Below are 25539 nucleotides of genomic sequence, written 5' to 3' on the forward strand. Positions count from 1 at the left end.
GCAAAGACCGACCCCTTGTCCATCAAACGATCAGTGAGCCAAACCCGTGAGCGTAACCTCGACCCAACCGCAACCACCACCCCATGATTGTCGTAGCCTATGCATGCCCCAATCCCAGACATCTCCATCTCCTCTACGCCTACTCGTCGTCCTCCTCCTCGGCATCCCCGCCAGCCTCGCCAGCAGCGGCCGCCTTGGCCCTCTTCCGCTTCGTCCGACCGGGACGGCCACCGCCGTAGGGCGAGTTGAGGGCGTAGTCAATGTGCTTCTGGGATCCGAGACGCACGACAAAGGATGGAACGTTGACGATTTGCTTGCCGACGCGGATGTGCCTCTGGCGGATGAGGACACGGGCGTGGTGGACCGACTTGGCGAGTCTGGGATGTCAGCTTTGGTCCGGGTGTTGGTCCTGATGTGCGAAGGGAAACCGCTGATGGGGCGACACCAGATGATGGAAGAATGAAAACACAGGACATACCCAAGCTTGAACACCTGAGTCTGCAGCCTCCTCTCCAAGAAGTCCTCCGTCTTCAGCGCCAACACGTAATCCAGCCTCATGCGGGCATCGTCGAGCACACCGATCCGGACCAGACGGCGGATAAGGGCGTTACCCTCAAAGAGACGCTTGGGGTCCTTGTCCTCGAGCTTGAGCAGCTCACGGGCAGCACGACGGATCTGGGGATCAACAAGCCTTCCGGCATTGACAGTAGAGGTGGAAGTAAGACCCACCTTGGACAGCGTAAGCTGAATACGCCAGATTTCGCGCTTGTTACGGAGACCGTACTCGCCGGCGAGCTGAGGGGTCAGTAATGATCTCAGAGATTTACGCCTCCCCATTCTCTTTGTACCCCGCCAACGCCCATCGTCCATGCTGCCTTCCCCATTCATATCCCTTCCACCGATTCCCTCCAACCGCCATCTCCCTCCACGCCCACTCGTTCCCTCTCATCCAATCCTTTCCCATGCTCCGCGCACAATCCCAAAACCCACCTTGAGCTCGGCGTCAAGACGGGCGGCCTCGTAGGGTCGCTTGGGGACCTTGTAGGTCTTGGACTGCTTCCGGGGTGCGCAAACCATTTTAGACTGATGGAGAAAGAGATCCTACAGCTCGCACTGGCTGCAAAGAGGTCAAGGAACAAGCAGCACAAGATCCGGCCGGCCATCGCCGCCCCCGCCCGGAAATAAAGGAGTCGAAGGCGTTATCGCCGTTAATTCGAGTGTGGCGTTTAGCGTCGGCGATAAGTTCTGACGCAAATTTGGGTCCGTGCCCCCGCTGTCTTCTCGGCTCGTGCAAGTCGACGATCTCGAGAGGTAGGTGAACGACCAAGTCACTCTAGTCTATACATTAAAGGTATATACCTCGTGAGTTGCTGCTGCGTCTGCGACCGTGAAAGAAGGGAACAAGCGCTGATACGACCTCCTTCCTCCCGTACCGACTGCTCTAAACCTATAACGAATTGCTGCTCGAAATCTTTTCCTTCAACCTATCTGCGCAATCCGCATCTGCTCGTCCTAATCGTCAACTACACCTATACTACTCCCTGCGACTCGTCTATCGTCCCTGTACCTATTCGAAGCCCTCGCCGGGATCGCTGCTCGCTACTCTACCTATCGCATTCTTGCCCTATCCGCAATTCTCGTCAATTGACCTATCGTCCCTTACTGGACAATCGACTATTGAGACCCGCTCCTTCTCAACAGATCGCCAAAAATGCCTCACTCATTCGGTATGCGCGCGCGCACGCGCCACATGTTCAGGAAGGGGTTCAAGGGTGCGTCGGCCTGCTAGGAGGGGAATAGGGAGGGAACAGGAGCTGATCTAGATTCTTCTCTTACGACTCTATACTACCCCTACGCATTTTCGCTACCCCACTGCCATCTCCTCACACCTACACGAACTCGCCGCCCGCTCTCTCTGCGTCATTCATTCGATGGAACTGATGGAACTGGAATTATGCTGGATTTTCTCTCTATGGCGGATTGGCGGAAACAGACCACGGAAGCCCGAACCTCTCCACCTTCATGGTCGACTACCGTGTCGGTGACATTGTCGACATCAAGGCCAACTCGTCTCAGCAGAAGGGTATGCCCCACAAATGTGAGTTTTGCGTTTTCGTTTTCCCCTAGTCTTTCCCGTTCGGTCCCTTGACTGACACCCAGTCTACCACGGCAAGACCGGTATCGTCTACAACGTGACCGCCCGGGCCGTCGGTGTCATCTGCTACAAGGTCGTCAACGGCCGATACCTCGAGAAGCGCGTCAACATCCGGGTCGAGCACGTCAAGCACTCCAAGTGCCGGAAAGAGTTCCTGGACCGTGTCAAGTCCAACGCCGAGAAGAAGAAGGAGGCAAAGGCGACCGGGGAGCACATTTCGCTCAAGCGTCTGCCAGCGCAGCCCCGCGAGTCCCGCCAGGTGTCCATCAAGGGCAACGTTCCCCAGACTTTGACTGCTCTGCCTTGTGAGTTTTGGTCCGCGTGTGAAATGATGTGCGCAGAGCTGACGTTACAGACGAGACCACCATCTAGAGCAGACGTTGGGTTTAGGGCGTTTGTACGATGCATCGAGCTGGAAACACCTTTTGCAGATTGGAATTTGGGAATGCGGACAGACTGCATCCGGCTGAGCAAGGGTTCAATACCTGACATCCCGCACAGCAGCCCAACCCTCCTCTACCGCCGCTTCGAGCGGATCGTCCTCTTCCGCCCTCTTGCTTGGCGTACCGCCAAATCGCTCAGACAGCTCATTGACAATCCTCTTATACTGCGACGCGTTCCGGGAGAGGACCTTGATCATGGCGGTCTGGGCGATACTGAGGAATCAGCTCGCCTTCTAGTCCGTTCACAGCGGCCAGCTGATCCGACACTCACCGCATGAAATCGCGCTGCTTGATCGACCCATGCGCACCCCCAACATCCAATCTCGACGCAAACCGGACTCTCGCTTGTCCAGCTTTGAAGCTGTACAGCGCTGAAGAGACCAACGAGTCTACCAGCTCAGCACCCACCTCCCATCTGTTGTAATGATTCGACTCACCCGCGATAGCCTTGGCCCGCTTCTGACTGATCATCTCCCCTGGTCGCAGTCCAAAGTAATGCGGAACCTTCATCGTCGTCAGGGCAAAGTTGAGGAAGACATTGACGCGGACCGTATGTAGGGTATTATGCTTCGAGTCAAGCTACACCAGGTCAGTTTATGGCTCTTCGACAACATGTCAACCAAAGGGCGAGCTGACATAGGCGACATGATTCCGATTCTCGAGTTGACGGCTGAACCATCCAACAAAAGATGAGAATTTCCGGCGATGATTTCGAATCGCAAATGACTGCTTCATATCTGTATCCGGTCGTCAGCTTCATTCATGTACATACAGCAATGTCAAACTCACGCGTATCCATCGTGCGGGCGTAGTCCATGCTCATGTCCAGCGTGACCGTATCGATCAAGAAACCGCAATAGGGAAAGTCTGCCCCGTGAGCTCTTGCCAACCTGCGACTTTCGGGCAACTGGATAGCCTGGATAGCTCACATGATTTCCCATCACTCCCCACGCAGACCGGCGCCACCTGACTCCCCGAAGCAAACTCAAACGAAAGCAACGTCTTGCTAGGCGAGATGTGCGCCCCAAACTCCGGAAAGCCAGCTTGCATCCGCCTGACAAATCGACGAGCGAGGGCCAGGTCGTCCGTGATGAGTAGGAAATCATCGATATATCGAAGCAGGCGCTAAGGTGTCAGCTGGGCACTCCTCCACTTCGCGGGGGGCGGTGCAGCTCACGGTACAGGCCTCATTGACAAATCCAAGATGATCCTTCTCCAGCACAGCGTAGAAGAAGGAACACAGCAACGAGCTGATTTTGGACCCTTGTGGGATCCCCGTCTTTTGGCGGAACATCTTGCCTTCCACCTAGAATATCAGCTCGGGTCTTCTGATAATCATCGCGATAGCAAGCTCACCTCCCACAGATTGTTCTGGATATGAATCCGGAGCAACGCCATACAGTCTTCCTTGGTGATGTGCTTCTTGCGCATCATATCCACCAATACGGCATTCCGGAGGGACTTGGCGTAGTCTTTGGCGTGCTCGCTGAAGGCTGAGGACTGGCCGTCTGGAGGCATCAGCTACGGACAGATCCTTTCAGCTAATCTAAGGGACATACCATTCACTACCGCTCTGTACTTCCACCATCGTCTCGCCCGGCCGTCACCGTTCTGACTAGGCGGAGGAAGGAGCAGTCGATATAGAACCAAGCAATAGTCGTTATCCTAAATATCAGCTTTGGGCTCTTCGTGCTGAGCAGCCTCACTGACCTGATCCAAGAGGTTCTCAATAATCTCGAGCATCTTGTCCTGCTTGATCGTATCAAACGCAGACTTGATGTCCATCTTGACAAAGTACAGCCTGGGCCTGGTGGTCAGCTTTTGGCCCAACACAATGAGCCTCATGTCATAGCTTACATAGCGCCATTGTACTTGGCCAGTAGCTCCCGCTTAAGACTCTGCAGCGGGGGAAACACCTCATTCGTTCCAAACAGGGTACAACCCATCTCGCCACGGTGCCGATCCTGCACATATCAGCTCGTCCACCTGCACCGCTGAGGAGGGGTCATCTGAGCTCACCTTTTCGAGCGTCAGTACCTGATGTACACCCCGCAAGACCTGGTTCGTCGTTGTCGACTTGTACGCCGCAAAAGCAGGCAACATCGAGTTGAGCACCTTTGTATTCTACACATATCAGCTGAAGTCCTCTCCCTCATACGTCAGAGCACAGACAAGGAACAGCTCACGAGGCGCTTCCCGAGGTTGATAATCGGCCTGAACCCATTCGGCTTGGGAACGAGCCGTACCGCGCTGACGCCGAGGGGGGCGCTGTATTTCGCCAACTGCGCTTGATCCTGCCCATCGGCTCCTTCCGTCTACGCGCAAACAAGGGTACTCACCGTTGTCAACTCCTCCAAGAGCTCCGACTCGAGCTTCCGCAGATGAGGCTTCGTCTCTCTTTCCCAATCTTCCTGGAGGTAATATACCGTCTCGTATCGCGTCGCCGCCGTCTCGGTGACGTAGAACGTGTTCTATCTTATCAGCTCCAGCTCGCGTTCAGGCACATGAGGGCAGCTGACCTTCACTAGCGGAATGAGCAGATCCGAAAAGATCCAATAGACCAGATCTTCTACTAGCTGCCGCTTCTTCCTCGTTTCCGCTGGCGAGACCCGCTCATCCGACGTGGACAAGAGCCAAGGGATATCCTCTATCCGGATGTCCTGCATGAGCGTATGTAGACCCAGGACTTCATGTTGCCGCATCTCGATGAAATGGCCCATGTCTACCAGATCAGCTGTGCCTGCCACGGTGGGCTGAGCGTCAATCAGCTTACGTCGAAGTAGCACCCCCTGATTATGTTCGCTCCCGATAATTGTTGGCGGAAAGAGACCCCTGACTACCGCCGCTACAAACCGGAAAACCGATCGCTGAGTAACGACCTCCAGTCCGCCTCCCTCTCTAGTCACCTTGCGCGCCTTACACCGCTGTAATAGCGCGACATAGTCCACCTCCGCATGCCGAGCGTACAACTCCCGGATCATACCGGTCATCCTAGGTATTCTGGTCCGAGAGCCGCGAATGACCGGTCCGCCTTTCTGCGCCGTAGGCGAGGTCTCGGCGAAGAGCGACGGGAAGATCTGCTGGAGGAGATGCAGGCAGGCGCTGTCGGATGGGGGTAGGCCGAGTCGGGATGAAGGATGAGATTTGTTCAGTATGTCTAAAGCGTCAGGTGGGTTTCGTGAGCAGTACAGAGAAGGGGGACTAACGGTGTAATGGTAAACCGGGGGTTATGCGACCATGTTTGTCCCGCTTAGGCGCGCCATAGAAGATCTTCCCACGCCATATCATCCTATCCGCCGTGCTGGCCCTAGGAGGCCGGACACCAGGTTCTGGGACAGGCGCGACCGGTAAGCTGGCTGACGCAACTTTTGCCCTTCTTTGCCGTTTCCGCGCCTGTCGACCAGACTCGACTTGTGTTCGCTTGCGCTTCGGGCTGTCTGGATGCTCGATGATGGGTGCAGAGGGCGCAGAGAGGTAGGGCAGGTCACTGATGGGTGTACCTGTAAGCTGGGTATAGCAGTTGTTGCCGATAGGTAGGAAGAGCGAGTGGAGGACGAGGAGGTCTTTGAATGCTACATCGCCTATCCTGCTTGGGTCAGCTTTTATCCACTTGTCGCCAGGGCAAGTGAGTTAGGAGCAGCTGACCTTGAGCGAAGGATCTTCCACGCCAAACCCCTCAGGACCGCGCTCGGACTGTTGGCGTGCCGGTTCTCAAACGCGGGTCGAGTGGTATTGATCGGGATATCCGCATGGGCAAACGATGCCTAAATGGTCAGCTCCTCCTATGATCCTGTCGCTGAGATCCGAACTTGATAGCTGACCTTCAGGCCGAACAGTAAGACATTGTTCCCTGCGTCCCTCCTCGACACCTCTATCAAAATCCTGTCAATCGCCTCCTGCTGAGACCCGCTCGTCGCTGCCGCTTCCCCGCTAGGGCGAGGGTCCCATAACCCCTCAGCCCGAGAGGCAAGGAGACATTCCTCCAGCAGATCTGTGTAGCCGCCGGGGTCGTCGGGTCGTTCGAGTGCCGTCGTAGGGAAAGCGTGGAGGGTTGAGCGTAGTGTGACGAGCGAGGGGTAGTGCGCCGAGAGGGCCTTGTGTTTGACTGGTCCCGACGAGTCCGGCGCTTGGGAAGACAGTATAGCAGTGCCCTCCAGTGCCTGCGAGGCGATCAGGACACTCATCCTGTATACTATGGCATCTTGTAGGTCAAGTACAACGCCCAAGCTGGGTCAGGAAGCTGAGCGGACAGTCGCGTCGACTACTTCTGCTAATCTGCTAAACCCCCGACGCACCAAAGTCTGACGTCATCCCCTCTCCCCTTCTCCCGTCGATTCGCCCAACACCAGTCGAATCGTTTCTCTCAACTCTCTCCATATGCTCATTAAACGATCAACCACCCTACTCAGCTCTACCGCCGCATCCCTCTCTACTCGGACTATCAGCACTAGCATTTCCAGGATGGCGCCCCAGGAAGACACCAAGTCGAGCGGTACGTCCTTGTACTTTCTTCGCGATGAGAAGACGGCCCCGTTTGTGCTGGTGCTGATGGTGCAGAAGCTCAGGTCGTTCCCTCCGAGGAGATCACCAAGGAGGCAAAGGAGGCTGAGCCTGATGCGGTCGAGCAGAACGACAAGGTCAGTTATATTGCTACTGCGGTTTGCAGGCATGCAGGCGGAAAGCTGAAGCTCTAGATGGAGAAGAAGGGCATGGACAACCTCCCCACCATCACGTAAACTCCCATCTCCTTTACTCAGCCCCTAGGTGTCGCACAGGATGGCGCAGAACAAGAAGCGCAAGAAGCACAACGAATGCAACTAGTATACAACCCTTCCCAGCTTCCCAGCTCACCCTCTCCCCGGTCGCATCAAGCCCCCCGCCCATCCGTATCCATAACGTCCTCTCCCTGCTCCGCAAACTTCTTCAACCCCTCTTTCCACGGCTTCCAAGCCTCTCCATACTTCTTCAACAACCTCCCCAGCTCCGCCCTCTGCTCACTCTGACTGATCAGCCATACTCTACATCCCATCTCTCGCCAAAGCTGACATCACTCACAATGACAGCAGGCACCTGTTCTCCCTTCTTGACCGCCCAAACATCCGTAAACATCTCCCCGAGCTTGGGTTTCGGAAGCTTCTCGGCCCTCGCGAACGCGTGCATGACGTCCTTTTTGTGTTTGGCGAGGAGGGCCTTTTCGTCTGCCTCAGTCCACCACCCCTTGGAGACGAGGTAGGCTCGGAACCGATGCAGCGGGTTGTCTGGAGTATCAGCTGCCTTCCTGTACCGAATGTACTACTAGCTGATGACGAGGACTCACCGACGACATTCCATTCCTGCACCTCTTCAACCGCGCGGTACTTGTAGGAATCGTCACTCGTACTATGGTGTCCTACCCTATACGTCATACACTCGACCAAGACGCCCTTCTTGCCCTCGACCGCACGACGACGAGCTTCGCGTACCGTGGCTAGGACAGCGACTGTATCGTTACCGTCGACACGAATTGTGTCCAGCCCATAAGCCGGTCCGCGCGAAGCTATACCGTCTCCGGCGTATTGATCGATGATTGGGGTCGAGATAGCGAAACTGGACTATCAGCTCAACTGTGCCAGCCTGATCGGGGTCGAGCGGACTGACCCGTTGTTCCGGCAGAGCCAGACTACCGGCCCACCGAGCACCGAGTTCATCCCTAGCGCCGCGTGGAAGTCGCCTTCACTCGCTGATCATTAACTCTCGCTCTTGCTGCCCGGCTGAAAGGAGGACATACCAGCTCCATCGCCGAAGTAGCAGATCACACAATCTCCTTGACGGTCCTTGTCCAGCTTGAGCGCGTACGCAGCTCCCGCGGCCTGGGGCATTCTACTCGTTAGCCCACGTCCAGTCACAGAGTGAGATGCACTCACTGAGTAGCAAGCGGACTCGTGATAGTGTGGAAACCAAGTTCCGGCGCGCTATAATGAATAGGCATCTGCCGACCCTTCGTCCCGACATCCTCCACATTGCCAAAACATTGAGCCATGAGTGATTTGAGTGTGAAGCCGCGGTACAGCAGTGCACCTGATTCGCGCTGTCGGTCAGCTTTCACCCACTCTCCTGCACTCTAAGCTGCACCGAGCACCGAGATGCTTGACTCACGTATTGCCCAAATATCTCGTCCCCCTCCCTCAGCGCCGCCGCACTGCCCACGACCGTCGCCTCTTCACCCGAACACTGCATGTAAAAGCTGATCCGCCCTTGGCGCTGGGATTGATATAGGATATTATCGACGATCGGCATGAGCGCCATGGTATGGTACATCTTGAGTGCTTCTGCTTTGTCGAGCTATCACATCAGCTTGATCCACAAGCCCGGACTGTTCTTTGCGTGACCTACGTCGGGCACTTTGGCGTTCTTGACCGGGATCCCTTCCTCATCTAGGACGCGATACGTCGGGATTGTCTACCTCCATCAGCTCCATCCTCTCCATCTTGACTCTCTTCTCTCCTCTTCCGTCCCTGCATCATAGTGAGGTGCACGTACCTTCGACACCGCATTGAACCACCCCATTTCCCCAGTCCACCAACTCTCATAAGTCCCCCTCCTAAGCGGACTGCTCATCCGGCTCAACTTGGCCTGCCGCTCCGCTGCGCTCCCAGATACATAGAGCGGCTTTCCGTCCGCATCGGGCACTGATCCATCGGTGGGTGGGTACGGCGAGTAAGAGGGGATAGCGAACTCGGGTAAGGGGGTAGGAGAGGGGAGAGGGGCGGAGGTGGGTGTTTCGGAACGAGAGCGGGAGCGGGGTGTTTTGGCGGGTGGACCTGTTATCTGCGGTATCAGCTGTGCTACGTTCTGTGTCTTGATGCGTAACGAGGTGAGGCAGCTTACCAGACCACGGCGGATAGTGGATGAGATGGACGTTCTTGGGAGGGCGGAGCGCAAGGTGGAGGTCGCTAGCCGAGACGCGGCAGCTCGAGAGATCATGACTGGCCCAGATCGATAGGAAAGCGATGAATGTGGCACTCCGCTCCCTTCAAACAAGCTAGTATGGTGGATCGATCTCAAGCACATGGACGCGTGAACGTGAAGTCAGCGGCGGTCCCGGTCCCGGCTGTGCCAAGTTCCGGCCGGCCGGCTCTAGCTACACATTCCTCATTTCGGGTACCGGAGGATCTCCGTCTGCCAACATCTTAATTAGTCGCCTGATGCGTTCGCAGCGGTCGGTCACGAGAGACTGATCTAAGCAGAGCGGATGAGAGCCCGATGCGCTGACCGTAGAATGAGGAGATCTATATGCATTTTGTTAAATGGGTTCTATTGGGAGAGTGACTCAACATGCGGGCTATCTATGTACAGATGATTAGGGAGAGACGCGGTCGCGGATGGCCGAATGGCGGATCGGTTTTGGGGTCGCTGATCGAGCTTGCGTAGATTAAACGACGTGAGCCATGCTGGAGTCACCTGAACTGTCAGCGATCTGCAAAATTCCGAACTGCAGGAGATTGCGGCGTGGATGTTCGAAGAATGTCACTTACGGACGTCGGTCGAATCCTGTCCTGGGTTGACACGCCAGTAGTGCAGGTGCTTGAGCAGCGCGTAGAAGATGGCGGCGAGAATACTGCCGAGACATGGGCCGAGCCCTAAAGGATAAGTCAGTCAATCCAAGATTTGGCCATATAACGTAGAAGAGGGAGGGGTTATACGCACAGTAGATCCAGTGATAGTTTTCGAATCCGATAATCACCGCAGGTCCGAAGGCTCGTGCGGTGCTGCCTTTGTCAGTCCTGAACCAGCATTGAGCGCATATTGGACTCACTTGACAGCACCACCGGTGAATTGGATTGAGAACAGCATGACGACCCAAAGCGTCAGACCGAATCCGAGCGGCGCTTGTGGTGTCATCAGGTGCTTTTCTGAAGTCTTCAGCGGACCGCCGCATAGGCGCAGGAGAAAGGCTTACCAGCCGCCAACATTAGCACGCTCATGGTCAAAGCGGCAGTGGTGAACATCTCGATAAATAGACCCTGGGCGACACTTGTTCCTTGACCAAGCGCCACACCAACGGACAATTGGCCAGGAGTGAGTCCGTCGAGAATGGCAGCTGCAACGATGGAGGCGAGGAATTGGGCCAGAGATACCACTACCAGCGTCAGTACCTGTCAATAGCGATTGGACAAGAGCGAGGTACATACAGATAAAGCGGACGGGCTTGATGACACCGCACAGGAACAGCGCGAGTCCGACAGATGGGTTGAAGATTGAGCCAGTGAATCGGTAAAAGATGGATGCCATAGCGAAGAGCGCGATCCCAAATGCTGCTGACATGTAGAAGTAGCCCTAGTCATCAGCATCCGATCAGTGGGCAAGGACAAAGCAGGAGACGTACAATCAACCGTGTTGCAGCATCACCAGTAGGCTGCGAAATACCCCCCACAGTCGTATTTCCAGTTTGCCGCAAGTTGGTGGACACACTCTGTACTGCTCCTAATGAGAACAGCAGGAAGAGCACCTGGCAGTGTTAGTACACAGTTCGTCACACCTATCCGAGGTTACGGTAATGAACGTACGGTTCCTACAAACTCTCCCTACAGTTGTCAGCTGTCTTTTCTGGAGCCCTCCACCTCGATCACGAAGAGCAACTTAGACTCACCATGGCTGCTATACAATCATTCTTCCAATCTCCGAAGTACTTGTCTGATCATCTCAGCAGCCGTACTCGAGTATTATCATATCTGAACTATCGACGCAACGGCTCCCTCACTCACGATCTGTCTTCGCCTCATTTTCAAAGTGGAACCACTTGGTGAACATCGTGGCGGTCAAGTTTTTGGTCTTTTGGCGTGAAGGGGTGCGGTGAGCAAGAGAGCGCTTGAAAGCGATGAGATAACGAGTGGATTCAAATTGTATGGAGGCCCAAGGAGCTACACAAGTCGAGAATGTGGTCCAATACGGCCAATACCTTCATCAGTCCGAGAAGCTGTCCGAGACAACTTTTTCAGACGCGACGGGGGACACCGAATGCGTGCATACTGACGTCATAGGCGTGCATAAGCACCTCTAATTAAACGGGCGATCAGTGGAGGTGGAGTGGAGAGTTCGAGATCTGCGGTATGCACCCAACCTAGATCTTCACAAGCTTTGTCGCGTCCTCATAGAATAATGCACTGTAAAACGTGCCGCTGAGGTGCCGGAGTGGTGCCGGTCACGGTCATGCGATAAAGACCGGACGGAGCGGGCGCTGTGAGGCGCTGGGATCCCCGACCAGCCTCGGCCTCGACTTTCGCCCGCAAAAGTAAGCTGATCTCGCTGTCGAACCATGGGATCCGATTCCAGAACGCCCAGGCACTGTGCCTGGCAACGACGATCCTCAGCAAGCTTTACCAGCGTGACATACCCTAATCGTCACTCACCTATGACGCTGACCAAATGATCTCTCATCGGGATTACAGTATCTCCGCAGACTTCTGAGCCTGTGTCACGCTCGCCACTCGCATACGCTTTTCACTCACAAAGCATACCAGAAAGTGGGAGCGAACAAGTATCCGGTGCTGACGCCGATCAAATCCAACCGAGTTCCCTTATCCATGATGTCGAAATCATCACTCGGCTCTTCACCTTATCACAACGCTTCATCTCTGTATCAGCCGCGATATCGATGCTGAGCTCTATTACATGCTCTATGATATCTTATACTATACACAGTTGAATGAATAGCAGACTTCCGATTCCCCTCATTCCTTATCCGGACCCCCCAGCACCTCGGCTTTACCCACCACCGTCCTATCGCTCGGAGTACTCGATTGTGTCCCCAACCCCTTCTCTCCTTGCCCCATACCCCTACTTCTCCCTCTCTCCCTCTCTGCCTCGTCATCATCGCCCAGTATGACCTTCTCATCATGTTCCTCTATCCCCTCTGCCGCCTTCTCATCGGCCGTTTTTTCCGGCTTGACCCCGCCTGTCCCGCCCGTCCGAGACGTGGAGTATGACCTAGTCGGAAGCGTGATAAGCAGCGCGGCGAACATCATGGCTGCAGCCGCGATCCAGCATGTCTGACAAATATGAGCTCTGGTGTACTATACTCCAGCTCAACTTCAGACTCACCCGCAAAGAATCCGCAAACGCAGTCAAGACCGCCTCCTTCACTGGCCCCTCTGGTAGATTATGCAGCTGCGCATACCCCTCCACCGACTGAGGCAGGACAAAGTCCGTCCCGTATCCCGGGATCCCTTCGAATCGTGTCCGGATGCCTGTATTGAGAATAGCAGTAAACACTGCCAGACCTGACTGATCAGCGCCAGCTTCCCTCTCATCTCGGAACTCTCCAGCCAGGCGGAGATGGACATACCGACTGATCCCCCAATCGTTCGCGTGACGCTCCACGCTCCCGTCGTAGCCGCCATCTCCTTCAGTGGCATCGCCGACTGCAGTACGATCAAGGGGACGACGATGGAAAAGCCGATTCCCACGCCCGTTATGACTTGCAGGCCTTCTTGCGTAGCGAGAGGAATAGGGTAGGTGAAGAAGGCGTAGAAGAGGGCGTAGCCTAGTCCGCCGAATGCGTAGCCGAACCATGCGACGGGCCGGACGATTCGGAATTTCGAGTTGACAAAGCCGCCTGAAAGCGTGAGTCACAGTCCACCGTTTGAAAATGGGTACAGCTCACCAATAGTGGAGCAGACGGAGACGCTCAATGCAAAAGGCAACAGCATGAGACCGGACGTGAGCGTATCGGCGCCAGTGACGCCCTGGAAGAGTTGCGGAAGGATGAAGTTGATCGGTATGAAGGCGGTAGCTTGGAGTAGCGAGCCGATAAGGAAGAACAATGTCGTGCGGTTCGAGAACATACGCTAAATACATCAGCTGAGCGTATTGCAAGACCGACTGGTCCAACTTACAGCAGGAATGATGGCGTTCCGCTTCGTAAATAAGCAGTTCAAGATAGCAAGTACCATAACCCCGCATCCAGCCGCGATACAGCCATAAGATGAAGGCTCGGAGAAACCATGGTCCGCCGCAAATGCAAAGCCGACGACGAGGAGTGCTCCTCCTGCCATGACCAGCGCTCTGAGATGTCAGCGCAGTCCATGTGATATAGGAGGTGTAACTCGCAATCCCAAAAAGTCGAACGTCTGCAGAAGCTGACGGAACGTCGAGGCTTTCGTTTTGTTTAGTTTGAGGGTGAAGAACAGGCCGACGAGGGCTATAGCGCATGTTGGGAGGTTGATATCTGAGTGTATGAGCTATTGTACCAGCACACTTCACCATGATGATAACAATACTGACAGAAGCACCATCTCCAGTTTGCTTTTTGGGTCAAGATACCGCCCAAGATGGGTCCGAGTACCGAGGCGACGCTCCAAGCTAGTCCAAGGAGACCTTGGTACCATCCTCGCTTGTGTAAAGGGGTGATATCAGCTGCAGAGTCAGCTTATATTTAGATGAGAGAACCGTGAACCACCTACAAGTGACGATACTTCTTAACGGAAATCAGCGTAGCTCGGCCCTACAATACAAAGCATAAGACTCACGTCAGACCAATGATAGCCCCCCCACCTAGACCTTGGAATGCTCGAGCGATGATGAGCCTGTCATGTCAGCCTGAGGTCCGTCATCGTGGAGTAGGGGAGTAGGGCTTACCAAGATGCGGTCTTGGCAGCGCCGCAGAGCGCTGATGATACCGTGAAGATGACGATCGCGGCGCTGGCGGTCAGAGAGAATCCCTGACGCAACCTGCTGAAATCGGACCCACTAGAGCATTGGCTTCCGCCCCACTATATCGCTCACTCGGCCGTTCATGGGTCCTTGAAGAAGCGCAGCGAGAAGGTAAGACTGGCAGTCAGCGGTGATTAGCAAATCGGAGGGGAGACGTACAGTGCCGACCCATTGATACTCGGAGGGCGTGGTATTCAGCTCTTCCGCTATTGTGGGAAGCGCAGTTGCAACAATCTATAATGTCAGCTCGCGAGGTTCAATGTAGAGGGACCCTTCTGGACGTACGGTCTGATCCAGCGCCGCGAGGAACAGCACAAGACCTATTCTGAAATATCAGCGGTGTATAGTAACGCATGATAGCCGGTCGGTGGTGAGAGCAGACGTACGAAGGCATTACAAGCGCCATGTTGTTCTTAGGTATATCCTCCATATCTGTCCCATGTCAGCTCTAGCCTCGACCCCCATTCGGGGCAAAGTTGACGTACCCGCATCTCCCTCCGTCAAGCCCTTTCCGCGCGTCCTCGACTTCTCTCCTCGTTCACTAGGCGCAGCACTCCCCTTTCTATCTCTGTGTACAGTCACATCCGAACCAGGCGTCTCTACACCATCAGGCCGATTATATCCCCGCTCGATATCCCCCCGAACTGGCGCGGTCGCGGGTACGTCTGAAGGGATCGGGTCGGGCTCCAACCCTCGCGCGGCGTTCATCGGCTCGCCCATCTCTCTTTAGATCTCCACAGCGAGTGCGCTGAGGGAGTGGGGCGCAATATGTACAAAGAGCGAGAGATGTGGTACATACATCGAGTCATTATGATCGGACCGAATTAACCTCTGGCAATCTCAATCTGGCGGGCGAAGATTTCGGAGCAAAGGGGCCCGCAAACGCGGGGCTTCGGATATACCCGTGTCGGGTTTCACGTGTTTCAGATGGGGTTGCCGTCATTAAGCGGACACGTCATGCCGAACTTGCCTATCAAACAACTGAGGAATGGGTCGCTTCAGCTTGCAGCTTGGCTTCGGCTCAAGCTGAAGCTTCTCAACTCCAGCCTTCGTCAGCCGTTAGCAGCACTTGACTTGTACACCTCACAGTCAGAGCTTCATCGCGCCCAGCGTCATCCGTCATGAGCTCAACACGCCCATCACCCAACACAGCGACCATCTCGCTCCCCGCTTCAGGTTGCAACGTGAACCAGGCGGAGCTGCCTGACAACGCTCTGATTCTGCCACCAACGCATCAGCTGCAGGCGCTGTTGACGATCATCAGGGATGAGAAGACACAGCGGTAGGTCTCAGCTGCCATGCACTTATGCTCCCTAGTGCAGATAGCTGATAAGGCAGTGGTGATTTCGTCTTGTATGTGACTGATCAGCTGGGAGTTCGCGAGCGACGGGGCTACAGCTGATAAGAAAGCACGTCTGACCGCATCATCCGACTTCTGGTGGAAGAAGGACTGAATCATTTACCTGTTGTGCCCAAGACAGTACGGACACCGGTCGGGATGGACTTTGACGGTGTTTCGTTCCAAGGGAGAATATGCGGAGTATCGATCATGCGAGGTGAGCTGAGCTTGGAATGGAGATGTATGGTGATTCACGAACGCGAAGCTAATACCTGCAGCTGGAGAGGTCAGCTATACTTTCACTGAAATGTCGAGAGCTCATGATGGCTGATACAACTCAGGCTATGGAGGCTGGTCTGCGAGATTGCTGTCGGTCTGGTGAGCTGCACCTTCACCGGTGTATCCGGGGATGTAATGCCAAGCTGACCCTACAGTGCGGATAGGGAAGGTTCGCTTGTATCTGTGCTGTATTGCTTCGGTGGAGCTGACGCAGACAGATCCTGATTCAACGTGACGAAGAAACCGCATTGCCAAAGCTCTTCGTGGGTTCGCGATCTTCCAAAGAAGCTTCATCGACATCCTGCTGATCGACCTAGTACGCCAAGCTCCCGGAAGACATCGCCGAACGTTATGTGCTCCTTCTTGACCCTATGCTTGGTGAGCTGTCTATGTCTCCTCCGTGCGAGCGGGACGTTAAGCTGACCCCTAGCCACCGGCGGATCATGTATCAAAGCCATCGAGGTCCTCATGTCTCACGGTGTACGGGAAGACCGGATCTTGTTTCTCAACTTGGTCAGCTATCATCGCTGTGATTTGTGTATCGCAGGGTAGAGCTGACCGCCGCAGATCGCTTCTCCCGAGGGTATCAACAACGTCTGCAACCTCTTCCCCAAGCTTCGGATGGTGAGTCGTCGGGGTAGAAGATGTCGCTGGAGTACATCTGACATCACAGATCACTGCTTGGGTCGACGAAGGTTTGGATGGCCATCGATATATCGTTCCTGGTCTGGGAGACTTTGGGGACAGGTGAGCTCTCTTGCTGGTATAGCGCTGATTTCCAGGTACTTCCTTTAGATCCTCGCCTCCGATCCTGTGTCTTCTTAATGCACCTGCGCTATGCTTGCTGTCTACTTCGTGTCGCATGCTCTCATCTCAGACCCCACAATGTTCCGAGCGCGCATGCATATGGACTTTAACGACCCCCGCTTGCCTGCCTCTCACCTAGATCCACATTCCTCGCCGAAAGGCGCCACACGGCTATATCCGCCCCATAACGCCGACCACGTGTCTCCCGCCCCTGCGAAGATTTTTCCTGCCTGTTCCCCTTCCCGCCTCGCCGCCGCCCAAGCTCCTCCTCCTCTCATATCATTCTCTGTAAGTCTTTTCCCCTACTCTTCCATTGCACATGTACACCACCCTCATCCGCCGTATATCCCTCACCGCCCCTACTCGCGCTTTTGGTCTACGATCCGGCTCACTGACTCGTCAGCCTTCAAACTCTCCTCGTACCAACCAAAACCAAAAATCAGATAATAAAATGTTCGGCGCTCGATCAGGAAACTGCTTCAACTGCGGCCAGCGTTAGTTTTGCCCATTTCGATGTGGACGAAGGAGGCTGTGGAACGGAAGGTAGTGGGTGTTTCTCTGGTGTGGGGCTGTGTGTGCTGGTTGTGGTCTTTCTGGTCGTGGGGATGTGAGGAAGGAAGGGATGGGCGGTGGTGTCGGCGGGTGGCGATAGCATAACTCAAGTAAGGGCAGAGTCTGGTCGAGTCTCCCTCGGAGGGCTATGGCACCTTACTCTGTCCTTCCTGAGTTTCGCTATTGGCCAGGGAGAGACGGGAGAAGCTCATTAGACATCCTGCTCCATATGATATTCCTTCCCTTACCAATTCTTTCCGTCGTCGTCTCATAGCACACACAGCCACACCAGAACCAAAAGCACCTACTGACCCCCGTCCACATTTGTTTTGTTTTTAGGGAGAACTTGAAACTGATATCGTCAGCTGGCCACGTTGCCTCCGCTTGCCCCACTCCCGGCGTTGCTGCCTGCTACGGTTGTGGCCAGCCCGGACACTTGTCTCGTGACGTGCGTCCTAGTCCTTTTCTTCTTTGGCTATCGCTTTGGCTGACCCTCAGTGCCCCACCCCCAAGCCCAAGGCGTGCTACTCTTGCGGCCAGGAGGGACACCTTTCCTCCGCTTGCCCCACCGGTCCCGCTCAGGGCGGTGCTGGCGGCGGTGGTGCCGGTGACTGCTACCGCTGCGGTAAGCCCGGGCACATTGTAAGTTTTCCTGTACAGGGCTTCGAAGGAGTAGAAGAATGAAGCTGACATTCAGGCCCGCGCTTGCCCCGAGGCTGGTGGCCAGGCTGGCGGATTCGGCGGTGGCTTTGCTGGCGGTGCTGGCGGCTACGGTGGTGGCGGTGGCTACGGTGGTGGCAGCAAGTCCTGCTACGTGAGTTGTACATGTCTCAAACATTGGAGGCAGTAGCTGATAGTCAGACCTGCGGTGGTGTCGGCCACATCTCGCGCGAGTGTCCCTCGGCCGGCGGTGGATCCGGTGGCGGACGCGGCTTCGGCGGCGGCTTCGGTGGTGGTGCCCCGGCCGGTGGCCAGAGGTGCTACGTGAGTTACGACGTCCTTCGTGGCGGGTTAGTAGCTGACTTGGCAGAACTGCGGCCAGAACGGCCACATTTCCCGCGAGTGCCCCCAGGAGCAGGGCCGCACCGTAAGCTAACTCGATCGCCGCCGCTTTCTGAGTCAAGCTGACATCCAGTGCTACAACTGTGGTCAGGTCGGCCACATCTCGTCGGCGTGCCCTACTGGCGCCTCGGCTCCCCCTGCTGCTTAAGCAGCTGGACTCGTCGCTGGCGGTGTATACCTGAGGCGGGAGTCGCGTGTGGGGTCAGATGAGTAGGGGGGGGGATCCAAGTTGAGGGCGGAGGGAGAAGGGAGGTCGGGGTACGAATGGGAAGGAAGCGAAAAGCAAAATCTCGAGGAAAAACCAGCGAAAACGGCGGGCGAGACGGGCGGACCTGCGGAACACTGGCAGGCGGTTACGGCGAGCGACGTGGGCGGAAGGCGATTTCAGCGCCATCAAAATCTTTTTCTTCTCTTTCCATCCCATTCTACCATCATCACCTTCTCTTCTACCAACACCATCATCTTTGGGCTTCTTTCTCCTCTCGTCTTTCTTTCATGCGTGGTCTCTATCTTTGGGTATATAATTCGTCAGTTTGTAGTCTAGTCTAGTTTTCCCCCTTTCCCCCTTTCCCCTTCCCCTTTCAAAAGTCTTTAGTTATTTGCCATAAAACTCATCAGTTTCAGTCATCTGGAAGACTCATCATGCTCGTGGGGGTAGGTAGAGAAGAAAGAAGAGATGCACAGAAGTGATACGGACTGGTCTTGTTCTGACTTTGAATACTCAAGTACCAATACTGACGCCCAGGCGCCCGCCCAGGTTGTTGAACCGTGGCACTTTGTCTGACGACTGGCGAGACAGAGTCGGGTACCAGTGCGGCTTTGGAAGGACTCCGGTCGACATAGCATCTACGTTCTACTGTCTAGTCTATATGGTTTCCGACCGGTCTACGCCTGCCCGATCCGCTCCTTCAGCCTCTGCGCCGCCTCTTCCAGCCTCGCCCAGAAGAACTCCTCCATCACCCGCATCCCTTCCTCATTGCCAGCGCCAGCCTCTTCCAGCCCGCCCCGCATCTCCTTCACCTTCCTCTCCACTCGCTCCAGGCTCTTCCTTATCCTCCCCATCCACGGCTCACTCCTCACGCCCGTCACATCCCCCTTATCCAGCTCATACAATAACCTCAGGGTCAATAGCTGATCAGTCACGAACGCGCCGTTCGGACCTTCGATGAATTCTGAGGTGGAGAGTTCGAGGTGCTCCGTCCAGGGGAGGAGGGGGAGGCGGTCTAGGAGTCCCGATTGAAGGACTGACGACGACGGGGAGGAAGAGGTGGAGGAAGAGGGAGGGCGGCCAAGCAGGTCCCGGAGGAGGGAGAGCGCTTGGGGCCGGAGAGTATCGTATGGGTTCGCAGGCTCTAGCATCTGTATAGATCAGCTTGTCCCTTGAGGTGGATATGGAAATTGAAGCTGACTTGTTCAAGGAGTAAGATCTGGTCTAGTCCCGGAGGAGCCTTCTCAACGAGGGCTTGGCTGAGCTTGAACCATGCGAGCCGATTCAGCGGGTCCGGGTCGGACGTGACCAGAGGCATGAGGATCTGAATATGATATCAACTGAGTCCGAAAAACCAGAGACCACCGTATAGTAGAGCTCACCTCGACGAGTGGGGATGCAGAGTCGATCTCCCCTACTTGAGCACGGTGGACCGCCTCCCACGCTACTGTGCCTGCTGCATCTACAGCGGAGCTGCTCAGTCCCGATGAGAGAAGAACGAGAAGATCATCTACTCCCGGTAGATCTATCTTCTCGCTCTCTGCGTCCGGGGATATCGGTGTCGGAAGGGCCAGTCGATGCGCGATGAGTGTAAGCGCCGAGAGGGGCGCATATGGGGATACCCGGGACATGGAGGAGTGCTGAGAGATGAGGTCGATCAAGTCGGGAAGGCCGATACAGAGGGTCTGGGACGCGGTATGGAGGGCGGCCAGCGGGGTTGATCCGGTATTGGGTGAAGAGGATTGGGAGGATGAGGGGTGGAGGAGCGCGTATTGGGGGAAATGGGCGAGGAACCAGGCTTGGAGGGTTTGGGGGCGGGTACGTGGGATGAGGAGGGCGATGGACATGTGGAGCAGTTGAGTGAGGATCGCCTGTAGGGTCAGCTCAATGAGAATTGCTGATTACCCGGGATGTGCAAATCGTATCGTCTACGGGAGAGGAGGGGAAAGAAGTCGAGGACGTACACGTTGCTCTCCACCGGTATCTGTGCTCCGTCCGACCCATGCGTAGGCCGCTTGAATCAGACTAGCCATCCCCCGCGCTAACGTCGAAGCTTGTGAGGAGGTACATCCGGGTAGGAGACATCGTAATGTGGAGGAGATGGCGTCGAAGGTGGTCATCAGTGTCGGAGTGGACTTGATGCGCGGCATCCGGGCAAAGACTGCTTGTCAGCTGGAGACCGCCAGGTTCATGATCTTGCAGCTTACCTTTGCTGTAAGAATCAACTACGACGACGAACTCATCGACCAGATCTTCCGGATCTGCCTCATGTACAGGCTCGTCCTCATCTTCGTCGTCGTCCCCATCGGTGTCCATTCCATCCTTACTGACATCGCACCGCTCCGCCCGTTCCTCCAACAACTGGCACGACTCGTTCAACGCCAGAATAGCCTCGCGAGGGGAGCAGACCTCCACACAGGCCTCCACGAGCGTCTCTACCAGTCCCGGCGCGTCCGAATGGAGCGGCAAGAGCAGAGGCAAGTAGCTGAGGACTGTATCGCCAAATATGAATTCCTGCCTGATCAGCTGTATTCAGCGCACGTGAGCGTTGGGGAGCTTACTTTACGTGTCCGTATCTGATCTTCAGAACCATCCGTGATGATCTCATTGAGAACTTCGAGAACCAAGTGCCGGACATTGGGGTCCTTGGAACCCAGGTACCCCTGGACGATCTCGAGAAGGGTGAAGGGTTCTTCTTGTCCCGGTTCTGACGCGTCAGCGTGCGGTACTCATCAAGTCTTTTTAGCACAGAGCAGCGTACTGGGATCAAGGGCTTCCTGTATGGCCTGTGAGATACTGCTGAGGTCTTCCATCCTGAGTTGAGCTTGAGGTGATGGATGTATGAACGGTGGAGGTGATGGTGACGAGATGGTCCAGTTGAGTCCGGAAATCTGAAACATTTTCCCGCTTGCACCACCTTGTTTCATCCGCTGTAGAGTACCTCGCCTCGCCATGCTGTTTGTCGCACACCTCTCGTCTCGACGCGCTCGACTAGCTGGAAGACCGCTCGGAATCAGCCCGATCTTGCTAGAAGATATGGACTGGGTACCGGGAGGAGCGGAGCTGAAGGGGTGATGGGGAAGAATCGCGCTCGGACCTCTACCGCTGACGAGGGTGTCCCTGTGCTCCACTCTGTCAAACCTTGAATGGCGCGTGAGATGGCCACTTCATTTCATCCTCTTGTGACGATTGTCATAAGAGCCAGGAATAATGAGGTGAGTGCCTGTTCACGTCGCTATACCCTCGCTGCCTTGCGAGTAGAGTACACACCAAAGACAGGCTGTGCTCTGTCCGAGTTGACCCCCTTGTGCCTTGTTTCAAGTCGACACCCGGACCTCCCCTTTCCCTGTCCGCTTATCCTCATCCCTCTCTTCTCATTCTGCTTTTCTTCAAGCCTTCCTATACCCTATCTTTCACTCTGGACGCGACTTATAATTCAGTTACCGATAATCGCCCTTACTCAAGCCTCAGGACCGGCAGCCACCTAGCTACCCAGTACGACCTAGATACAGCGCTACGACCCCTTTACGACTAGTGCAACGACCAAGGAACGACATCATCACGACGCATCGCCCATCCTTTGAGGGTGATCACCATCATCACCAAAATTCCCAATCGACCCTTCCAGAACCCACTCGCTTATCTGGTACAACAGACCCACGCTCCAGCTTCTTCGACCGGAAGCCTCGCCGATCGGTCCAAACGCCAATAGAAGCCAAGTTCCATACACGTCAGATAAGACGCGCTCCGGCCGCACGTCATTGTCAAAGGATCGCGAGGGCGTCGTGCAGCCCAGACGTGCTTGAGCGGAGTTGAGAAGTGGGCCTCATCACCCGCCGGACTGAGCGCCGGGCTTGAGCAGAGCACAATGTGAGTATATCTCCATGGCTTCGAACTAGTGATCCTCCCACATCACTGCCTTGTACTGTACCTCAACTTTGTCCATGCTCGCCTTCTGATCATACAGTACTCGCCTTCCCCAGCTCGAGCTTCCCTCATTCACCATGGCCATCACCTCCCAGCGGTACTCTCCCCTCTTGGCCCCGTCACCACCGCACGAGTCCAGAGAGCCGACCCCACAACCGTCTTCGCCTCCTCCGCAACCCATCGTCGAGACTCCGGCTCGGACAAGCCAGGCCAGTGCCTCTCCGTCCAACTCTACGATGACGAGGTCGACTTTGACGTCGGGAGACGCAGATCAGTCCAGGCGTCACTCTAGCGGGCCGAGCGGGCGGGGGTCTGTCAGTCCTACCAAGGACAGAGGGAGAAGTAAAGTCCAGCTGGAGGATTTCGAGTTGATCCGTGTCCTCGGCAAGGGGTGTGCTGGCCGGGTAAGCTGAGCCCCACCTTCACCCGGTAAGAAGTAGCTGACTCTCAGGTCCTGCTCGTCCGTCACTCCCGCCAAAACACCGTCCACGCCATGAAGGCCATCTCCAAGCGCTCCGTCCTCGCCTCGGACGAGCTCCCACACATCCTCACTGAACTTTCCATCCTCAAGCGCTTCGCCATCTACGAACCCCATAACGACTTTGTCACCCGCCTCAATTACTCCTTCACCGACCGCGAGAACTTCTACTTTGTCATGGATTTCTATCCCGGTGGGGATCTGGCGACGCAGTTGGAAATGTTTGGGACGTTGGGGCATGTGCGGACGAGGTTTTATGCGGCGGATCTGGTTCTAGGTTTGGAGGATCTGTGAGCTGGGTGTCTCTGTGCTTGCTGCCGCAAGGATCAAAGCTGACTTTCAGACATCGACACGGCGTGATACTACGAGATCTCAAACCCGAAAACATCCTCTTGAACGCCTCGGGCCACTGCGTCATTGCCGATTTCGGTCTCTCCAAGGAGTTCGACTATCGGGGCGAACCCCAGCCCCTCCATGTCCCGCTGTATCAGGGAGAGATGGTACTCCCACATTGGGCCGGCGCAGGTGCGGGGAGTCTGAGATTGAGTCCAGCGGGAAAGAAACGGATTGTCATGGACAGGGCGTGGAGTTTTGTCGGGACGACAGAGTACCTTGTGAGTGCGCCGACTGGCTGGCTGGACGGGATGAAGGGGAACGGGAGCTGATCGGAAGGCGCCGGAAGTTGTCAGAGGCCATGAGTATAGCTATGCGGTGGATTGGTGGGGGTTGGGGTGTATCCTCTTTGAATGTCTGCTGGGTAGGGTGCCGTTCAGGAAAGACGATGATGAGCCACCTGTAAGCTAAGATAGCCAACACGAGGATCCTATAGCTGATACATATAGCAAGTGCTGTACAACCGGATCCTCTTTGAATCGTGGGATCACATGTTTGAGGAACCGAGGCACAAGCGCAAGACGAGGGTCGAGATGGGGCTGGACGCGGTCACTGAGGGGTTCTTGGATGGGGTGAGCTTGAGGGCCCGTACCGAAGTCAAGGCAAAGGGATCATGAGCTGACTATTTAGCTATTGCAGAAAGACCCAATGCGTCGCTTGACTGAGCCATGCGTACGAGACCATTTCTACTTCTCGCAGATGTGAGCTATCCGAGCCCGTCACTCCGACCCAAGCTGACGACCAGCGACTGGGATAATGTCCGCTCAGGCGACTATGTCGATCCCCACGAACTCCACCTCCACCCCTTGGCAGAATACAATACCCGCTACTTCCCCAAACTCTGCCTCGAGCAGGACCCCAACGTCGACATGTCGACGCATAATCGGGAAGAATCCGACCAGAGCGCCGAGACGGATTTCGGGCGGCGACTGACGGCGCTCAATGATGAGAATACGTACAAGTTTGAGCAGGCCAAGTGTCGGAAGGAGCTGGAAGGGTTCTACTGGAGTAGGGAGGAATGGTTGATGGAGCTTGAAGAGCTGGAAGAGGCGGAAGCGGAGGAGGCGGCGCATGCGGCTGGGGCCGGGATGGTGATCAGAGAAGGGTCGGAGATCACTGATTCGGGATCGGGATCAGGATCGGGGTCGAGCATGTCGCTCGCAGAGCCAGAAGGAGAGATGGGCGGAGACGATGTGGGCAGTATCGTTTCGATGGAGGTGGATGAGGCGGTACCTGTGGTCCAGGTGGGTGAGGAGACTGGCATGGGTGTGGAGGAGCCGACGGTCAAGATCAACCCGGAAGGGGTGGTACAGCCACCACCACGGACCGTTACGCCAGGATCCGTGCCGGAATCAACGGCCGAAATCGTCTCGGAAGCGTCGGCACAGTTACCACCTCAGACAGATACGCCCAAGCTCATACCGGTACCTCTGAGCGGAGCTATGTCGTCCATGCAACTCAGCTCGCCCGCTACCTCACCAGAACGGCTCATCACGCCCCACGCGTCTACGCAGGAGATCCCCCTCCGGATCGAGAATCACTCAGGAGCGGATTCGTCCCCGGCCAAAGTGGACCTCCTGCGCGCTCTGGAAACGGTCAAACCTGCAAAGGCCGAGACCGAGAAGGCGCCATCAGCAAATACTGCATCATCGGAGTCGGTTTGTCCCGCTCCACTCGGCGCTCCCATCGCCTCTCGACCAGCCACCACCACGCACAAACCCATTCCCATCCCCATCCTCCGCCCCAAGCCCGACACTCAACCCACTCGTCTACCCTCGGGCCTCCCGGCGTCCGGCCTATCCGTATCGGACGTCATCTCCATCCCCTCCCCTACCCTCGACGCCGCGCCCAGGCTCATCCGGCGTCATCCGCACCTGCAGAGCGTCGACTCTGTCCCTGCCTCACGCCTCTCGGTCGACCTGCACGGGACGATCACCCAGCTCGGGGAGGATGACTGGGAGGCTCTCGAGGGGGACGCGGACATACCCAGTGCGCCAAACGGGTATGGGCCAAGCGTGCCCCCCTCGAGCTTCTTTACCCGGCTGAGGAGGCGGCCTAGTACGATCATGACATCTGGGCTGCGCCGCCAGGCCCAAGCGACACGGAGTACGTCCGACTCGTCATCCCGCGAGAGCTCGCCTACGAAGGGGCTGAGCACCCGTTTGCTTATGTTTGGCGGGACCAAGAAGGCGCTGGGCAAGCTGA

General features: G+C 55.9%; 9 protein-coding genes across 9 annotated transcripts; 4 read left to right on the top strand and 5 right to left on the bottom strand.

Moving 5' to 3' along the window:
* Window positions 1-139: 139 nt before the first annotated feature.
* Window positions 140-1077, bottom strand: MKK02DRAFT_19691 (uncharacterized protein; the record flags this gene model as incomplete). Its single annotated transcript, XM_053086129.1, has 4 exons — window positions 140-377; window positions 479-675; window positions 730-795; window positions 991-1077. 4 exons carry the CDS (start codon window positions 1075-1077, stop codon window positions 140-142), a joined length of 588 nt encoding a protein of 195 aa, XP_052942837.1.
* A 634-nt stretch (window positions 1078-1711) lies between these two features.
* Window positions 1712-2527, top strand: MKK02DRAFT_35247 (putative 60s ribosomal protein l21-a; the record flags this gene model as incomplete). The annotated part of the gene is made up of 4 exons (XM_053089124.1): window positions 1712-1772; window positions 1994-2098; window positions 2161-2460; window positions 2511-2527. The coding sequence occupies 4 exons, from the start codon at window positions 1712-1714 to the stop codon at window positions 2525-2527; spliced, it is 483 nt and encodes a 160-aa protein (XP_052942838.1).
* Window positions 2528-7465: 4938 nt separating this feature from the next.
* Window positions 7466-9561, bottom strand: MKK02DRAFT_35253 (putative branched-chain alpha-keto acid dehydrogenase E1-alpha subunit; the record flags this gene model as incomplete). The annotated part of the gene is made up of 10 exons (XM_053089128.1): window positions 7466-7597; window positions 7654-7856; window positions 7916-8184; window positions 8236-8317; window positions 8366-8457; window positions 8502-8665; window positions 8734-8919; window positions 8971-9036; window positions 9118-9405; window positions 9466-9561. 10 exons carry the CDS (start codon window positions 9559-9561, stop codon window positions 7466-7468), a joined length of 1578 nt encoding a protein of 525 aa, XP_052942839.1.
* A 543-nt stretch (window positions 9562-10104) lies between these two features.
* On the bottom strand, window positions 10105-11388 carry MKK02DRAFT_35254 (aquaporin-like protein; the record flags this gene model as incomplete). Its single annotated transcript, XM_053089129.1, has 7 exons — window positions 10105-10217; window positions 10285-10346; window positions 10394-10490; window positions 10538-10717; window positions 10770-10914; window positions 11228-11232; window positions 11343-11388. 7 exons carry the CDS (start codon window positions 11386-11388, stop codon window positions 10105-10107), a joined length of 648 nt encoding a protein of 215 aa, XP_052942840.1.
* A 920-nt stretch (window positions 11389-12308) lies between these two features.
* On the bottom strand, window positions 12309-15009 carry MKK02DRAFT_40450 (major facilitator superfamily domain-containing protein; the record flags this gene model as incomplete). The annotated part of the gene is made up of 15 exons (XM_053091099.1): window positions 12309-12626; window positions 12679-12857; window positions 12923-13192; window positions 13241-13424; window positions 13473-13641; window positions 13705-13804; window positions 13861-13992; window positions 14040-14050; window positions 14106-14162; window positions 14215-14277; window positions 14327-14406; window positions 14449-14523; window positions 14575-14614; window positions 14676-14721; window positions 14775-15009. 15 exons carry the CDS (start codon window positions 15007-15009, stop codon window positions 12309-12311), a joined length of 1959 nt encoding a protein of 652 aa, XP_052942841.1.
* Window positions 15010-15410: 401 nt separating this feature from the next.
* MKK02DRAFT_40451 (uracil phosphoribosyltransferase 1) lies at window positions 15411-16702 on the top strand (the record flags this gene model as incomplete). Its single annotated transcript, XM_053091100.1, has 12 exons — window positions 15411-15571; window positions 15628-15642; window positions 15700-15845; window positions 15907-15914; window positions 15970-16006; window positions 16063-16076; window positions 16126-16170; window positions 16225-16285; window positions 16338-16420; window positions 16475-16531; window positions 16581-16654; window positions 16690-16702. The coding sequence occupies 12 exons, from the start codon at window positions 15411-15413 to the stop codon at window positions 16700-16702; spliced, it is 714 nt and encodes a 237-aa protein (XP_052942842.1).
* Window positions 16703-17165: 463 nt separating this feature from the next.
* Window positions 17166-18476, top strand: MKK02DRAFT_40452 (putative DNA-binding protein hexbp; the record flags this gene model as incomplete). Its single annotated transcript, XM_053091101.1, has 7 exons — window positions 17166-17208; window positions 17632-17714; window positions 17765-17908; window positions 17964-18080; window positions 18128-18250; window positions 18297-18353; window positions 18402-18476. The coding sequence occupies 7 exons, from the start codon at window positions 17166-17168 to the stop codon at window positions 18474-18476; spliced, it is 642 nt and encodes a 213-aa protein (XP_052942843.1).
* A 737-nt stretch (window positions 18477-19213) lies between these two features.
* MKK02DRAFT_40453 (uncharacterized protein) lies at window positions 19214-21349 on the bottom strand (the record flags this gene model as incomplete). Its single annotated transcript, XM_053091102.1, has 7 exons — window positions 19214-19687; window positions 19738-19860; window positions 19919-20407; window positions 20501-20697; window positions 20744-21050; window positions 21098-21243; window positions 21298-21349. The coding sequence occupies 7 exons, from the start codon at window positions 21347-21349 to the stop codon at window positions 19214-19216; spliced, it is 1788 nt and encodes a 595-aa protein (XP_052942844.1).
* A 1350-nt stretch (window positions 21350-22699) lies between these two features.
* Window positions 22700-23745, top strand: MKK02DRAFT_19839 (kinase-like domain-containing protein; the record flags this gene model as incomplete). Its single annotated transcript, XM_053086162.1, has 5 exons — window positions 22700-22867; window positions 22915-23218; window positions 23266-23370; window positions 23494-23555; window positions 23614-23745. 5 exons carry the CDS (start codon window positions 22700-22702, stop codon window positions 23743-23745), a joined length of 771 nt encoding a protein of 256 aa, XP_052942845.1.
* Window positions 23746-25539: the final 1794 nt, after the last annotated feature.

The sequence above is a fragment of the Dioszegia hungarica genome (assembly GCF_025882075.1).
Source record: "Dioszegia hungarica strain PDD-24b-2 chromosome Unknown MKK02contig_24, whole genome shotgun sequence".
NCBI classification, from domain to species: Eukaryota; Fungi; Basidiomycota; class Tremellomycetes; order Tremellales; family Bulleribasidiaceae; genus Dioszegia; species Dioszegia hungarica.